Source organism: Crocuta crocuta, unplaced genomic scaffold, assembly GCF_008692635.1.
Source record: "Crocuta crocuta isolate KB4526 unplaced genomic scaffold, BGI_CrCroc_1.0 scaffold292, whole genome shotgun sequence".
Lineage (NCBI taxonomy): Eukaryota > Metazoa > Chordata > Mammalia > Carnivora > Hyaenidae > Crocuta > Crocuta crocuta.
The window spans coordinates 243,156-261,779 of NW_027528370.1; the positions used below are offsets into that span (position 1 = coordinate 243,156).

The 18,624-nt window shown below is 35.1% G+C and overlaps 1 protein-coding gene across 5 annotated transcripts in view; it reads left to right on the plus strand.

The window, feature by feature from the left end:
- The first annotated feature begins 1,845 nt into the window (after positions 1-1,845).
- The window catches only part of PHF14 (PHD finger protein 14), a 210,921-nt gene continuing 194,142 nt past the window's right edge, over positions 1,846-18,624 (plus strand). For all 5 annotated transcript variants that reach the window (XM_077754230.1, XM_077754226.1, XM_077754227.1 and 2 more), the window contains exons 1-4: positions 1,846-1,934; positions 2,420-2,530; positions 9,632-10,422; positions 17,327-17,471. In XM_077754230.1, the coding sequence (XP_077610356.1) occupies position 1,934; positions 2,420-2,530; positions 9,632-10,422; positions 17,327-17,471 (1,048 nt within the window). In that variant the 5' untranslated portion in view covers positions 1,846-1,933. The remainder of the gene's footprint in view (positions 1,935-2,419; positions 2,531-9,631; positions 10,423-17,326; positions 17,472-18,624) is intronic.

The window sequence follows — 18,624 nt, forward strand, 5'->3', positions numbered from 1 at the left end:
GCTTTCCTAGCCCTCAGGACTTGCATATGAATTTTTCTTGGTCTGGAACACCTCCATCTCCTTTTCTCCCTTTCCCAGCCCAGTTCAGCCTGTTTGGATCTATAACTTACATCAGGAAGCCTTTCCTGAGAGCTTTCTCTCCTTTTTGCATGTGTACTTTTTCTCTGGCAGCCTTTCTCACCATACACAGTGATCTCTTAAGTTCTGGAAGAAAGAGACCACTGTCTTGCAGAAGGTACAGCCTCTATGTAATCACTCCATAAATTGCACTTTATTATAGTAAATATTTGCTACTTTTACAAGTTTAATATTATAAAATTCAATTCTAGTTTACAAAATAATTCAACACATTTTTTTTAAAAGTTCCACAACTTATAATTTGATTCCTACACATTTATTTCCCCATATTACAAACACTGCCACAACACGCTTATGTGTGGAATAAACTAATGAACCAAATCAATTTCATCCAAATCTTTCTCTGCCTGATATATAACCTTTTGAAAAATATTAATACTAGTCAGATTCTAACATTTTAATATCATGTAAAAAGTATTTAACCTGTATGTGATGTGGCATTTGAAACTGTTGGAGATTCGGGCGCCTGGGTGGCTCAGTCAGTTAAACATCCGACTTTCGCTCAGGTCATGATCTCATGGTTTGTGGGTCCCAGCCCCACATTGGGCTCTGTGCTGACAGCTAGCTCAGAGCCTGGAGCCTGCTTCGGATTCTCTGTCTCCCTCTCTCTGGCCCTCCCCTGTTCACACTGCCTCTCTCTCTCTCTCTCTCTCTCAGAAATAAATAAAACATTAAAAAAAAATTTTTTTTTAAAAAAGCGACCTTTGGAGAAATACCATATCCAGTTGTACATACTTACCTGTTTTTATGGGTTTAAACATTCCTCTCAAAAAATAAATTTCCCAAGTGGATGCAAGGCATTATTTCATACTCATATGGACACACATCCTGAGGTAACACATGATATACTTGTGAAATGGAATATTTCCCGCTAGACGAATTCTCTCTTAGTAAAATTAAAACTGTTATATTTGTGTGAAAATTAGTGTCCACAGTACACTCGTTGTAATATTATTATAATTAAATTCCTACTTTTCTTCCCTGTTACATTGGTGCTTTTCAAAGCCCCAGCCATCAAAGTCTAATGCAATTTTCACACTTCCCTCTTTCAGGAAATAAAAACTTCGCAAGTTTCAAGATATTTAAAGCGATGCAATTTACGGAAGCAGCAGGTAGAGTGTGGTTCTCGGTACTATTTGCATATTTTTAGTAGTCACCTAAGTTAGCAACTTCTCTTTTTATGTCAAGTGTACATTGGGTAACTCCTTAAACGAAAGCTAGAAACAAAAATTGCCTCCCACGGATTTGAGCTGGGGGTGAAACCTCAGGGATTTGTGGGAAGAGCGGCGCAGGGTCTGCGAGGGCTCTCGGCTCCCTCTCGTCACTACTCGGCTCCTCTCGGTTTCCTCTCGGTTCTCGCTCGGCTCTGTTCGGCTCCTCCTCCCTGCGGGAGAGAGAGCGCGATGCCGAGAGAGCGGCGGCAAGTTCAGCGCATGCGTTCACGCCTCTTGCTGCTTTTAGGGCCGCGCTTTGCTGTGTATTTTCACTTCCTTCTCTCCAGAGCTGTATCCGGGTCGTTGCTGTCTCTATTGTCTCGGGCAAACGGCCTCAGACTTTGCAAATTCTGGGTCTTTTGTTGCTTCTGGGGCAGGCTAATAAAGTTTTTCTTTCTTTTATTATTTTTTTTCTAACAGTTTTAACGGAGGAAATTTACTGCCCAGGGCTGCTGGGGCCTGGGGGCGCCTCTGACAGGGGAGCGCNTTGTTTCCGCGGTATCTGTCCCGACCTCGGCGCTGCTTGGGCTCTCACAGCCTCTCCTTAGGTCTCCTCCAAACGACCACCTCTCGGATTCCTTAGTAAGTGTGTCGGAGGCCTCCGCCGGGAGAAAGGTGCATTTCAGCCCTTCTAGAAGTCAGGGCCTGTGGGAGCAGGGTGGGGGTGGCAGGTTCCTGCGGGAAATTGGACCTTTTTTAGACCTTCCACGTACACGGGAATGAACAGGGCTTCTTTTATTCCCTGGGCTTTGCGTTTTCTTTGTATTGACTGTTACCGTGTCTAAGTGAGGGATTACGAACAAGTGGCAGAAACATAACAGTGTGCAAGAGGGTCAGTTCTGATTTTGGCCGGCCTGGGCTCGCCTTTGCCAGGCTGGAGCTGTCGGTGTTGCTGCCCAGCCCTCCCCTCCCGGTGTACCCACCGCAAGCTTCCTACACCATTTGCTGAGAACTAAATTAGACAGAGATTCCCTGCACGAGGTCATCAGCGTCTTCCCTCAGCATCACAGCTGTCTTCTGTCCTTGGTGTGATTATTAATGACGATGTAATGCTTTTCTCTTAACAGTGGATCGCAGCTCCAAGAGGAGGCAGGTGAAGCCTTTGGCAGCTTCTCTGCTAGAAGCTCTCGATTATGATAGTTCAGATGACAGTGATTTTAAAGTTGGAGATGCTTCAGGTAAATGCTTCCTTCTCTCTTCCCTTTTCCCAGCTTTCTGGAATTGGGCTTATTTTCAGACCCTTTTAAAAATCGGTTTTGATTTAAGTGCCGATTTAAAGTTAAAGCACATAAAGGTCATTTATTTTGTCAATATGATTTCCCACATTACCCTAAGGTTCTTTTACTAGATCCTACCGTTGCTTTTGTTTATGTTGATACTCAGATAATTAGGCAGAGAAGAACTTACTCTATTGATACCAAAGATTTTTCTCTATTCTTTCCTCAAAAATATACATTTATGCTTATTTTATGAGTAGAGGGAAAAAAAATCGAGATATATCATGAAGTCAGTAAATACCCTGAGAGTAACATGAGCCATATACAGCCCACGGGCAGAGTTCTTTTCAAATCACTTGGTACCCTCTGAGGAGAGTTTTGCTTTTTGTCTGTTAGCTCCCCTTCCAGAATAAAATTAGCCAGAGTAAAAAGTTGTACTTAGTAATAGGTGTTGGACTCTGTGGATTGGGCCTTTCAAAGAAATCTCTGAAGTATAAAGATACTTGTTTGCTCATTATATGTTGTGATTCTGAAAACAGTGAACTTTTTAAAAAGGTCATATATTCACATTGTACAAGAATGGGAACCATAGAAAAATATGGTTTTCCATGATATCCTCTGTTTATTGTATTTCATGTATATAGTTTTAATGGCAGGAATCTGAGAAATGCGTACTAATTGTTTTTAAATATTTTATGTGAAAAATATTAATACACACATGAACAATAAAAATTATTTGTAAATCTGTCCTTTTTGGTGGAGATTTAAATAAAATGAGGAATTGAAGCCTTTTCAATTTCATCCCTTTAATCATGTAAATATATTCCTCCAGAGAGCTTTCTATGCTTAGTCCTATCTCTTTTCCTCTGGTTTTTCTTTTTTTTCTCCTGCTAGGGATGGTAGGAGATGAAATTAGGTTGTGTTGTGTTTCTGTTAATACTTTCAGTAGCATCAGTAATTAGAATTTGCATTGTGATTTACTGAGAATTTTTTATTTCCATAATCTCATTTAACTTTTATAATCACTTAATCAAGGAGATACTATTTTATAGTAACAGAGGACTGAATTCAAAGAACTTGCATTAGGTCACTTAGTCCATAATGGATGTATTTTGACTCTAAAATTTAATAATCTTTTCACTGCTTAGATCCTAAAAGTAAGTAGATGTGATCTTAAACTGAAACTACTTGTATGTTATGACTAATTGAGGTCGCTCGCAACAATCAGAGAAGTTAAGTTTATCTTGTCTTTTAATCTTTGCTTCTCAGCTTTCTCTCTCATTTAGTCAATTCACTGATATTTGGTCCTTCCAAAGAAGGGCAAAAAAGGGAAGGGAAGGGAGGTAAAATCCTAAAGTATTTAAGTTCACTTGGTGAGGACTTTGGCAAATAAGAATATTTTTGTTGAGAATGTACTTTTGATCAAGGTTGTTAACTGTGACAACAGTTGTTGGGTCTCAGAAGTTATGACTTAATTGAATACTTTTATGAAAAAACTCTAAAGCCAGATCTTTAGTATTCCATAATTGTTTCTATGACAATCCTGACTTTGTAGATTTTTTCCTTTTTATTTATTGAGATGTAGTTTTGGTCAAGGTTGTTAACTGTAACAACAGTTGTTGGGTCTCAGAAGTTATGACTTAATTGAATACCTTTATGAAGAAACTCTAAAGCTAGATCTTTAGTGTTCCATAATTGTTTCTATGACAATAAATCCTGACTTTGTAGATTTTTTCCTTTTCATTTATTGAGTTGTATCACCACTTCTCTTTACAAAGGTTAAGACAACCTAATGATAAAAACTACTTTTTAAAAGTAATTTTTGGTATCAAGCTAAGTATAGATTCCTGATCTTGTAAATCTTAATCAGAGTTGATGAGAATTATCACTTATGTGTGAAAAGTGGGAGGATGAGTTGTTAGGCTGATAATTTTTAAAAAATCTCTTAAAAACACTAAATATATATATATTTTCTGTTCCTTCTTGTCATCATACCTAGTCTGCTCTGTTTGTAATTTACTTCTTTGGCCCTTGTGCAGTTCTATTATGTTATTATAAAGGAGATTATAGTAGAAAATGATTTTGTTTAAAATAGTTAATAGTGCAGTGATAGTGCAAATTACCATTCTTGATTAAGGTGCATCCATATTCCCCCATAGCTGAGATGGTGACTTAATCTAGCTTACTAAAGTTTCCTGTTTGAATCCTTTCTTTGCCTGAGATAGTTGTACTCAGAAGAAATAAGACATTAGATTCATCACTGGTTTTCAGTCATGATAGAGTTGTGGAATCCCAATCCTCTGTATGAGTAGATGAAACTATGGAACCGGAGGTGGAGAAATAGCTTAGCATCTATTTAATAAAAGCTTTTAAAAATAACATCTAGAATTGACTTGTTGAATGAAATACTGACTCCCTTAGAACCTAATATTAAGATGATTATATTGGTTGGCCTCTTTTTTTTTTTAATGTTTTATTTATTTCTAGGAGAGAGAGAGAGAGAGAGAGACAGCGTGAGCAGGGGAGGGAGGGAGTCACAGACTGAAACAGGCTCCAGGCTCTGAGCTGGCAGTCAGCACAGAGCCCGACGCAGGGCTCGAACCCACGAACCGTGAGATCATGACCTAAGCGAAAGTCGGACGCTTAACCGACTAAGCCACCCAGGCACCCCTAAATTTCTCATTTTTGATTGAGGGCAGTCAGTAAATAAATTGTAAAGTTAGTAAGTTTTAAAACATATTAGAATTATGGTGATAACCACTAGAAGAACAGTATGTGGAAATGTTAAATTGAACCACACGAAATTACCAATTTTAGATTATTGGCAATGTTATCATTTGACCTAGTTAGAGTGATTATATTTGAGACTTGATCCTAAGATTGGGGTTAGGATAGATTACATTAAGTAATCTGATGTATAAATAGAATGTTTTTGAAGATGAGTGCTTGTGTGACTTTTGTTAAATAAAAAAAATAGTAGTGCGGTGTCTTCACTAACGTGCTAGCCAACTTTAGATCTTGAGCCTTAGTTTAGTTAGGACAAATTGCCAGAAAATAATTTAACTGGAAGAGTCAGGCTGAGACTTTGCTTTGGTAGTATTTTGCACTTAATCTAATTTTGGCTAATTGGTCAAGATACATTTATTGATGATCCTTAGTTTTGTTTAAAAGCACTTTGCTGGATATTATGGTGATTTCACAAAGAAATGTAATAATATTAAAATAATTCAATTGTAAAATAACAATGCAAGGCATGATTGATGACTTGTGTAGTTCAAATCAAGGAGATAGGACTACTTTATCTAGAATAATTCATTGAGGAGATGAGTTGAATTAGAAACTGAAAGAGAAGCAGTCTAGGTGAGGGAAACATTAAGTATTAGAAGTGTGGAGGCTGAAAAATGTCATTTATATTTGGGGATCAGGATTGAGTAAAAGAATAAATAGATGTGCCTGGGAAAGTATAATGAGGTTAGATTGAAGTCTTATATTGCTAGAATAGGGTTTCTCAGTCTTGGCACTATTAGTATGTTGTGTTATGTAACTCTTTGTAATAGAGGCTTGTCCTGTTTTTTGTAGGATGTTTAGCAGCATCTGTCTACTTACTAAATGCCTGTAGTATCTCTTCTTCCTTCCACCCCTATCAGCACTCCTCTCTGTCATGGAGACTATTCATCCATTGACTTTAGACATTGCCAAATGTTCTCTGAGATACAGAATTCAAAACTGTTCTTACTTGAGAACACTGGTCTGAATTTACCCAGAAAATGTTAAATGACACAGATAATGAATAGAGGAGGGGTTGTGTTCGTTGACCTGCTTTTTAAGAAAGGTGTACAGGATTAGTCAAAAATGGTCCCAAGGAAATAACTAAATAACCTGTAGACTGGTGATCTGTCTATTCTGTGTTGTGTATATTTATGAATGCTAATCACTATTGCACTAGATCAATGAAGAGAATAGTTAATTAAGGTTGATGAACAAAGATCATTGTTTACATTGCAAAGCTGAAATAAAACTGAATAAAATCATAATGATTTTACTGTTTAATTTTTATTATGGAAGGTTTTTTTTTTTTAATTCTGTGTAAAAAATTCCTTAATGGTTGAAATCGCTATTGTTTGGAGAGATTTTGCTATATTGTATATTTGAGAAAAGTTAGCTTTTATTTAACTGAATAGGAAGGAGGGATTTCAATTTTAAAGAGTTTTTTTCTAAAGAAAAATAAGTTTATTGAAGAGTTAGAATTACTTCTAATGTTAAGAAGTATCTGACTTATTTGATGTATCTGACTGCTTCTCTAGTCTATTTTTACTGTTTCTTTAAAAAAAGATGTAAGAGTGATGGATTTGGAACTTGACAGAGTCATTGTTTGAATTTGTAGTATTTGTAGAATTTTCTTTGCAGCCTATAAAAATATAGACAGCCATAGACTGATTTTTCTCATTGCTATTTTTGTCAAGCTGTGTTTGTAACTAAATATTGTTTATCTCCATCCCTCAAGTGCATATATACCAAAAAGAAGTGATGACTAATCAGATGTGAAGAAATTATTTTTCAGGATTCAAAGAAAGATAAAATTTGATATATTCCTGATGCCTGCAGTGGAGTATGAATAATGTATTGTATTTGGAGAATGAAGGGTTGGGTAAGCTACTAGGATTTGGATTTGTGGAAAAATTTCAGATTCAGTAATAATATGTTAACAGATGTAAAGCATTTAAATCTTTTTTCAAATTGCTTTCTCTTCAGACATGATTACAAAACAAAAGCAGAATAAAAGAGTGTCAGTTTTCCTTATACATTTAAAAATAATTGGTTGGCATTGGCAACAACAACCAAAACAGAATCATGAAAACTCTTAACATTTTGTAAAATTTACCAAGCAATAGCAAAGTTGGATTGGTCTTAGTTTTGATTAGGTACCCACATTTGTGGCCCAGTTAATCTTACTTTTGTGTCTATTGTTGTTTTTATTGGTAAAAATTAGTAGGAATGCTTTTTAGGTACTTCTAAAAAGTATCTCTCTTAATTGTGTCCGTCTCTCTTAAATATGGCATTGCTTGCAAGATGTTCCAATTTTCTGTAGTCAGTATGTATGAAGATTCTTTTTTGCCTTAGAAGTGTTTAGTCAATTTTGTTTATTATTTATTAGATTCTTATTTAAAAATATCTAGACATTATTATTATTTTTACCATAAGTAGTCTTCTTGGTAGGTTGGGTTTAATTATGAGTGGTGTTAAAGAAAAATCACAGTTTTCTTAATGATTTGCAGAACTGTTGGACTGAAAACATGTTACCTAGTTATGGATGATAATTGGATTCAGACTCTTTTTTGAAATCCAAAGATGTTTGGTACATGCTTGTTTGCCTCACTTGTTTGATGGTAAAACTTAACTGGAACTGATAGTTTATTTGTAGTGTTGCCTTATCATACTTGTAAATATTTATACTTTTCAAAGCAGAAATGTGTTTTATTATAGGATAGTACCTCACTGGAGATTTTAGTGTAATATATTGTGTATACACCATGCTACCCTTCTAAAATCTGAAAACAATCAAAATTCTGAAAGACATCTGGCTCCAAAAGTTTCAAATAAGGGATTGTTGACCTACATGATACTGCCATTGTGTCCTAGGTAAATTTGGTTAGAGCGGTTTTTTTTTTCCCCCCACAACAGTTTTGAATAAGCCTTGAGGTTCCTGCATGGTAATCTTGAGATTGACAATTATTTTGTAGGGTGGGTCAATATCTATTGTATGTTAGTCTTTATTTTTTATGTGACTTAACTTGCGGATTTTTTTTTTAATCAGTCATTTGTAAAGTATTTCTAGGATATTTTAGACACCAGAGTCTAATTACAACTTTCTTTCTTTTAATGGCCAGTTAAGTATATGGCTTATTAACAGAAATTAAAATGATGTGCAAACATAGACTTTTTCACCATTTTATTAATAACCCCTCCTTGGTTATATGTTCAAAAAATTTATCACTCTACAGATTTTACTAATCGTGTTGACCACGACTTCATTATGACTGGTTGTTTCTTACTTCTTCCTGTTCCTTTCCTTTTTTCTCTCCTTTCCTTTTTTCTCTTTTACTTTATTTTGGATTTTTATTACTTTGATTAGATATAAAGAGGATTAGGAGGTTCTGAGTAGTGTTGGTCTAAGACAGTCTGGCCTGGCCTCAGTAGGAGTGGAAGAAACTTGGCAGGAAGCCTGTAGTCATGCATGCATTCTTTAATAGTCTCAGTCTGTATTTTAATGACTGCTGTGCTTGCTCATTTCCAAGATAGATTCATTTTTAAAAAACTTGTTAATTTCTTTCATTCTGGGGGCTATTGTAGTTACTGCCTAGAATTTTTGAAAGTTTAGGTGGCTCTTACTGATTGGAAAGGTATCTTATTAAGCAGGAAAATTGATAACAGCTCTTGCAATTTCTATTAACTGTGCTGTTGCTTTTATCCTTTTCACCTGTGAACTTGGTACTTCTATAATTGATTGGTGTGTTAGGGATGTTGACTATCATAAATACCTGTGCTAATTTTTGCTGGGTAAAGAGTGAAATAAATGAAACCAAGTTTTTTGGGCCAGATTTTCCTTCTTCTGAATGTGACTCAACACTAGTACGTTCATATAGTTTATGAAAGGAAGATGGAGGAGAAGAAGAATTTGATCTGTATTGTATCATTAAGTTAAAAATCAAGTGCCCAATTTAAAAAGAAATACCTTTACTTTTAGAAAAAAATTGCTTTTAGGGTACCAAATATAGCATGAGCTATATGACACAAAATAGTGCTCCTCTTTTTAAAGCATGTTTTAATTTAGAGTTACATATATTCATCTTCATTAGTGCTATATTGAATTAAAACCATTATACCAACTTCATTGATTTATTTAATCAGGTTGGGAGCGTCTACCATTCTTTGACTTAAATTTGTTTATATTGTTTTGCAAGTTACTCACAAATTTTGGTGGTTTCATTTGTGTCAGCGTTGTGTGTGTGTGTGTGTATGTATATACATATGTGTGGTTTTTTTTTCTCATATTTTCAACAGATTCTGAAGGGAGTGGTAATGGAAGTGAAGATCCTTCAAAGGACAGTGGAGAAGGTTCCTGTAGTGATTCTGAAGAAAATATTTTAGAAGAAGAACTGAATGAAGGTATTAAAGTGAAGGAAGAACAACTTAAAAATTCTGCAGAGGAAGAAATACTGTCATCAGAAAAGCAGTTAATTAAGATGGAAAAGAAGGAGGAAGAAGAGAATGGAGAAAGACCTAGAAAGAAAAAGGAGAAAGAGAAAGACAAGGAAAAAGAGAAGGAGAAAGAAAAAGAGAAGGAGAGAGAGGATAAAGAAAAAGCAACAGTATCTGATAATGTGGCTGCTTCTGCTGCTTCCACCACACCAGCCACAAGTCCTCCTGCTGTTAACACATCTCCATCAGTTCCCACTACAACAACCACTACAGAGGAGCAAGTCAGTGAGCCAAAAAAGTGGAACCTTCGTCGAAATCGACCACTTTTGGATTTTGTATCCATGGAAGAGCTAAATGATATGGATGACTACGACAGTGAAGATGACAATGATTGGCGACCAACTGTAGTAAAGAGAAAGGGAAGATCTGCCTCTCAGAAAGAAGGCAGTGATGGAGACAATGAGGATGATGAAGATGAGGGAAGTGGGAGTGATGAGGATGAGAATGATGAAGGCAATGATGAAGATCACAGCAGCCCTGCCAGTGAAGGGGGTTGCAAGAAGAAGAAGAGTAAAGTTCTTAGCAGAAACAGTGCTGATGATGAGGAACTGACCAATGATAGCCTGACACTATCTCAGAGCAAGAGTAATGAGGTAGATCAACCCAATTTTTATGATCTCTGTCTGTCTGGGGAAAAGGGAATTCTTCTCTAAACCATTCTACTCGTTACATTAAGTAGCTTCCTTGAAACCCTATTCATAGACAGCTGTGGGAGTCAATGAGCACCTTAACTATAACATTTATTCATTTGGTCAACCAGCCTTTATTGAGTATCCACTATTTGTCACCGTCCCCAAGGAGCTCACAATCACCGTCCTCAAGGAGCTTGCAGTCTCTATAGTTAAAGAAATATTTTTATACCCATAGACAAGGGAAATGTTAGTCTTTCTTTCCCCCTCTCTATTCTCTCACCCTATTGTTCATAGGACTGCTGAACGGTGCTCAGTGGATTATGAAAACAAAGGTCACCTTTATTTCAACCTAGTTATATCCTGTATCCACATGAAAACTTAGACTTCTAGACTACGTTAGAGCAGGACAACAAACAGCTTAATGATTGCCTCAGACTTTTAGAGACTCATTTTAAGGTTGCTTCCTTTACCAGTTGTAGCACTCATCATCTGAATAGTCACCAAGTCTTTGCTTTAGATGTATGGGAGTATATGTTTACATATATTTAGTGAATAAGTTCTCTCTACAAAGAAATGAAAAAGAAACATCAAACATTCCTATCATAAAACAAACATTTCTGTCATAAAACTACAGTAATGACTCACTTCTTCCACTTGAAGTTCTACTACCGAAAGTTAGGTTTATCCATTGGGCCCACGATGCAACATTCAAGACTCTTCAGTCAAACACATCTGTGTCTCTTTGTCTGTGTGTTTATGTATGTTTTTCTTCAAAAGAAAGATTGAGTTGTTGTCTTACATGTAGATGTACCTGTTACATCAACATGTAGAACTATAATAATTAAGTCTGTCATTTCTGTTAATGTGTTTATTGTCACGAAAATTCACTTCTTTAGCAAGCACTTATTTTTTGTGTTTTTTTTTTGTTTTTGTTTTTTTTCATATCACTGAAATAGGGTAAACTGGTAGGGAGAATTTCCTTCTATATTTATTCTTTTACATTTCTTCTACTTAAAAGTTTTACCTAGCAGTGATGACCTATTTTAAGTAAGTTTCATTTAAAAACTTGGTGATTTTTCTCACTGAAATAAGTAACAGGCTCTGAGGGAGTTATATGTCAGTAGTGATGAAATAGCAGTTTATATTTTAAATTATAAACATTGGCCAACTTTTAGGTTGTCCACTTTCATGTGAAGAATGTTGCCTGCCTCCAGTGCTATTCTAATTCTTATATTTAGATAATGGAAAAGTGTCATTTGGAATATGATATTTATAATGCTATAGCACAAACAGTCCCATATTCCCAGTGCCAATTTAGGGAAATAGAAATATGGAAAATTCACTTGTTCATATTTGATTTAGGCTTGTATCCAGTTTACTATATAGCATTTAGTCTCAGTCTATATCAGCTTAATAAGTTTACCTTTGGCAATGTCACTTTCTTTATTTTTATTAGTCTGATGTTCATAAAAGTAGGCTAACTCTCGATAGAGGCAGAGTTAGATTTATGTTAAGGTGTGGAGAATACTTGCATATGTTTAGAAATTTGCCACATAAAATGTATACATTATCCACTTGTTAATAATCTGTAATACATTACATATTGCTTAAGAGGTTGTAGACTGTCCTTTATGATGCATTGGAAGGCCGCATGTGCTGCTTTAATTTTTTTTCCCCCTACCAGAAGAGACTTTAAATAATGGGACTTTGTATGTTTGGGCTAAGTCCCAAAAAATGAGATTCCAGAGTATTTCTTCAAAATGTGCCTCGATAATATTGTCAAGAAATCTCTTACAGTAGCTAAATTAATTTCTTTTGTGTTAATTTATGTTAATTTTCCTTTTGCTCTACCCTGTGTAGAGATGTAGAAGAACTGATAGAAAGTTAGTTTTCCCTTAATAGTATTCCATCTGAAAGCTTGGTGACTATTTTTCCCCAAGACTCTTCAGTAATTTTTGATAATTCTATTTCTACTTAAATGTCACTCAAATTAGATAAAAATTTTTGATAAAAACTAATCAATTGAGATTATTATTTTATTGTATATTTCTAAATTTCCTGGTCATATGCTCAGATTTTGTAAAAATGACTAAAGGTAATTCTTATTGCCTTATGGCCATTGTTTGTATCTTAAGTCTTCTGGGTTATTTTCGGTAGTGATACCTGGCAAGTATCTATTAGTTAATACATATATATTTGATTATATTCAAAGTTTAATTTTTGTCTTTTATTTTAAGTGTTCAAATACCACTTTGCAGTAGAGATATATGTAGTTTATAAGCAGCAAACTCCTTTGGCTGTTAGGTCAAGTGCTTTTGTAGGGAATTGATGCTGGACATCATGTAAATGATGCCCAGAAACTTGAATGGTTTTGAAGTTTTGGGGGGGAATTTTATTTTTTATTTATTTATTTATTTATTTTTGAGCCAGGGACCTTTATTTGAGCTGGGGACCTTTTATAACTACTGACTTTTTTTTTCTTTAATGTTTCTTCATGTATTTTGAGAGAGAGTACAAGCAGGAAGGGGCAGAGAGAGGAGAACAAGAATTCTAAGCAGGCTCTGCACTTCGGCGCAGAGCCTGACATAGGGCTCTATCTCATGAAACATGAGATCACATCCTGAGTCAAAACCAAAGACCCGGGTGTTTAACCGACCAAGCCACCCCCCACGCCCCTTACTAGTAACTCTAAAAGCCTTAACATGCCTATACCATAGGCCTTGAAATACTCTAGAGCAGGGGTTTTCAAACTTTTTTTGGTCTCAGGACCCCTTTACACTCTTAAAAAATCATTGAGGATCCCAGTTACTACTTTTGTAGGTTATATCTTTTGCCATTTCAAATTAAAACTCAGCAATTTCAAAAAATAAGACACAGAAGCACACAAGTTGTCAGATTGATGACCCTATCTAATGTTATATGGTTCTGGAATATTAATTATATTGTATACCAAAGTAAGAAAGTGACAAAGACAAATAACTTTAGTATTATTATAAAAATAGCCTTTACCTTATGGACCCAATCAGATAGAGTCCCGCAGACCACACCTTGAGAACTACTGTTCTTCAAGTGGGCATTTGATAAACCTGCATTTTTTACGTATGGGCACTTGCCTTGGACTGTAGCATTTTGACATTTTTGAATTTAGTGTGGTCTAAATAATCCTCTTGGAATATGGTTATATGTCTTCAAACTTTTGATGCTTTTGAAATTAATTCATATTATCTTTTTGGTTTTCTGAAGTAAGTCTTGGGGATGGGTGTGTAGCATTTTCAGAGAATCGGTCCCATTTTTAGGACTTTGAAACTAGAGCTTTGGTTGAGAAGTAATATTTGACAGAAAATCATATCAATAGAAATTTTCAGATGGAACTTTTTGGTTTCTTTTTATAAAATATTCTTATGTTAAATGGATTAGAATTAGATGTTACATGGTTGTGAAGAAATGGCAGTTGTCATCTGACTTTGGTAATTAAAAATTTTGCCAAAATTTATAAAGAGCTCCTTCTGTTGGGGCTTCTGACTTATTAAGTGCCTTTTTACACATTTCAAAATAAAGCAAACTGCTTTAAAACCTAAAAAGAGAGTTTGTAATATTGTACAGAAATTATTTGAGATTCTTGAGGATTTAACTTTCTTAAAAAAACTTAGAGGAAGACTATTGCTCAAATTCTTTGGTATACTAATTTTTTTCTCATCTTCAGAGAAATAGGATTCTTTTAATTCTAGTGTCACGTGAAGTGTGCTGGAATTCCCTTCTCTTAAACACATAAAATTTAGATAGAATTTACCCTGTTGTATACATTATTCATAAGCATCTGTGTGGAATACATATATAAATGAACAGTAAACATGTTTTAGAACCCATGGAGAACATTGGACAGTATTACTATTTTAGGTGTAAATTTTATTTTATTTTATTTTTTTTAGGTGTAAATTTTAAATCCCAAGGGTAAATGAAATAATTTAAGTAGTCATTGATATATTACTGCAGTGCCCCATTTATTCTTAATTACCATTAGATTTCACTAAATTATTCTGTAATATTAAAGTTATATCCTAGGTGATACTCTTGTGCCTTTCAAAACCAACTTTCCCAATTTCTGTGTTTATATAAAAGTCCTGTTTTCACAAGATATATTTTTTGGTGAAAACTTGAACTTAATTATTTTATCTATAATTAACTATTATACATATCTTCAGAGGTATGCTAATAAAAATTGATATGAAATTTGCTTTTATATTCTGATCACAAGTGTGTTCAACCCATGTTTGGTGTATTAAAGAAAGCATAGAGTATAGTTTTTGAAGAGAATGTGTTACTTAGATTTCCCGCTGAAGTGTTACCTGTCATTCATTTGGTAGGACTCCAGTTCCCCCTCATTCCTCTCTCTTTAGAGTGCATTTCTGGTAAGAGTCTCAAATGATGGGGATCAGGGAGCCAAAAATACCAATTCATTTTGTTTTCTCTGCCTCTAAATGATAATATGTGTATAGAGAATTTGGTATAGATATACAATTGAAACATTGACTGTTTTTTTTCTGAGAAAAATGGAAAAATAGCAAAATAATGGAATAAGAGTTACCTATTAATGCTAATTTACTTGTTTCCCATATGGGTAAACCTATTTTCAGGGGCTCATTAGTTGTAGTTCTTCCAGAAAAGTATTGGCAGCACCATAAACACAAATAGCCTGTCAATCATAAAACTCTGGTTTCTGGTTATTGTCTAGATCTTTTTCTAGTCTGTGATTCTTTTTTAACCGAATGTGGTATTTTGGGAAAAAAGTCTTTTTTGGACACCATGGGAAGATATTTAAAGTAGCACTGCTCATTGAGGCTTACAACATTTTGGGGGATTCCAAGGAAGAGTACTCAGTATGCTAAATGGTTAGCTCATATTCCTCTTCTTGAACCACCTGTAAGAAGTAGGAAAGGACAATGAGAATGAAGACTTACTGAGTACCTCGCATATCTTGGGAACATTCTTACCATACAATTATCTTGCTAATTTTCACAACAATTTCATCAGGTAGGTATTATTTTTGTTATCCCACTTTACAGATGAGAAAACTGCAGCTTCGAGGTTCAACAGTTACTTAGTAAGAACTGAGAATGAAAGCCAAGAACATTAGACTTTAAGTCAAGTGCTATTACACTGGAAGCATGGCTAATGGGGTGAAAATCTGGGTAGATTTTTGTTTTGCTTAGTGTACCAAACTACTATAAAACATGACTTTTTTCCTACAAACTACTTTGGCTTTATAACAAAGAGGAACAAAATATACAGTTTTTTAAAGTGTATTTATTTAAGAGAGAGAGCGAGAGCGCTTTAGTGGGGGAGGGGCAACGAGAGAGGAGATAGAGAATCCCAAGCAGCACAGAGCCTGATGTGGGCTTTGAATTCATGAAACCATGAGATCATGACCTGAGCTGAAACCAAGGGTTGGATGCTCAATCGACTGAGCCACCCAGGCGTCCCCAATTTTAAAGTACTGGGGTTCTCAAGAGAAATAACGCTGCCTCCTTGTTGACTTTTCCTTCTTGTCTGAATTGTCTTACAGATCAGCTGCAAGTTTAGATGTATAAGACAGAATTGAAAAGAATGTTATTGATTATGACATTCAAGTATCATACAAATGTCATCTGCAATTGCTGTGAAACGATAACGCTAAATGTTATCTCTGGTTATTGGTTTGTTTAAAAGACTATAAAAAAGCATGGTTAGGTTCTTAAAATACATAGACTCAAGTGCTGTCTTAGACAGTGTCCAGTCTGATAATCTGATGAGAATCATTGTCTTGTTAACCATTTAAAGTTTAAATCTAAATGCAGTTTAAATTAAACAGGTAAATTCTTTTCCTTCTTGAATTTTATCTTTATATTTATTGTGTCTTCCTCCTTTTATGTTATAATTAGCTCCATATTTTTATTAGTTTACACTAGATCTTTTTTTTTATTTTTAAAATGTTTTTTATTTATTTCTGAGAGAGAGAGACAGAGACCGTGTGAGCAGGGGAGAGTCAGAGAGAGAGGGAGACACATACTTTGAAACAGGCTCTGGGCTCTGAGCTACCTGTCAGCACAAAGCCCGACGCAGGGCTCGAACCCATGAACCGGGGGATTATGACCTGAGTCCAAGTTGGACGCTCAACCCACTGAGCCACCCAGACACCTACACTAGATATTTCTTGACATGAACCTAATAGAGTACTCTCACTCTCTAGCAACTGGACAACCTGGATCGTTTTTAGTAAGTTTTCTGTCCCTGTATATACAGCAGGTATGCCTATGTAGGCTCTCTTGGATCTGTCATCCAGTAGTTTGATGACCCTGGAACTTCTGAATTCCTCAGCAGTTAAGGAGTATAGAGTCTGTAACTATGCCATTACATACATCATATTTGCTTATATGTTATCTTGAATTGATTTTTTTCCTGTTTGACATACGTGTGTCTTGTCTCTCTTAAGGTAGGAATGTAAGCTTCCAAAGTATAGGAACCCTGTCTTATACTTTTTAAACCCATTGTAGGGTTAATAATTACTTGTGAGTTAATTTTTCCTTTCTCCTAGTTCAAGGGGTCAGACTATAGAATAGCAAAGTAGATGAAGAGTTGCATGCTTGCCTTTTCATTTTTTTTTAAAGGAGGGAGAATATAGGACTTGTAGAGAAAATGAAAATTAGAGGGTGCTTTGAGTGTCATTTGACAAAGAGATGGACTTTCAAATATATGTTTTGAAATTAGTAAAGGAATGGAGAATGCAACATAATTTTAGACACGCATAAAATAACTTTTAAGTGGGAATTTTATTTATTGAAATTATCTTTTAATTTAAACATGATTTTCTGATATATTTTAATATTAGGACTCGCTGATTCTTGAGAAGAGTCAAAACTGGAGTTCTCAAAAAATGGATCACATTCTGATTTGCTGTGTTTGTCTTGGAGATAATAGCGAGGATGCTGATGAAATAATTCAGTGTGACAATTGTGGCATTACGGTCCATGAAGGTAATTTTGTTTTGTTTTGTCTCCTTTTTGAAACAGCTAATTGACACTGCATTTAAATGAAAGTAAAATCAGGTCTTTTGAAATGTACTATTGTAAGTTTCTTCTACAGTATTTCATGGTGTTTCAATTGAAGCGACATCCTGAATCCTCAATGTATGAGGGTGCTATTTTTTAGATTATGTTAATTTAAAAATGTGTTTTTAAATAATTGAAATAGAAATATATGGAAATCATAACATTTCTTTGAAGTTCAGTGTTAACAATATTTTCCTTCATGGCATTTATTTCTAGTTTTTAAATGAAATTTAGATACAGGAAAAAGTCTATTTAAATACAGAAAAAAGTCTAGTAAATTAGTCTGGGAGAATATTATTTAAAAAGTTACATTCTAAGTGTAGTGATACATAGTTTCCTCTTTCCTGGTTAGAATTTTTAATTTTAAAGGAGTATTTATAGAGATTATTTTTTTTTTAAAGTTTATTTATTTTGAGAGACAGAAGGCGAGAGCAGGCAGATGAGGGGCAGAGAGCGGCAGAAAGAGAACCCCAAACAGCCAAGCAGGCTCCCCACTGTTAGCACAGAGCCCATTGTAGGGCTCAGTCTCAAGAACTGTGAGATCATGACTTGAGCTGAGATCGAGAGTCAGAGGCTTAACCAACTGAGCCCCCCAGGTACCCCTAGAGATTGTTTTTTAAGATCTAGGATAGGAGTGACTATAATATGTTGAAAATGTTTTTGCCCATTATATTTTTGAACCTTTTTCGTTATGTATTTTTTCTTTTTTCACTTAATTTTTTAAATTTTGACATAACTTCTGACTTACAGGAAAGTTATAAGAGTGGTACAAAGAATTCCCATATATTCTTCGCTCAGATTTCCCAAATGGTAATATTTTGCTGTTTTACTTTCTCTCATATAGCAATTTTGTTGTGAACTCTTTGAGGATGAACTGTAGGCATAATGTCCCCTTCTACCCCTAAATACCTCAGTGTATATTTAACAAGAGCATTTTCTTTTTTTAAAAAAATTTTTATAGTTTTTATTTGTTTTTTTTTTTGAGACAGAGAGAGACAGAGCATGAGCGGGGGAGGGGCAGAGAGAGAGAGGGAGACACAGAATCTGAAACGGGCTCCAGGCTCTGAGCTGCCAGCAC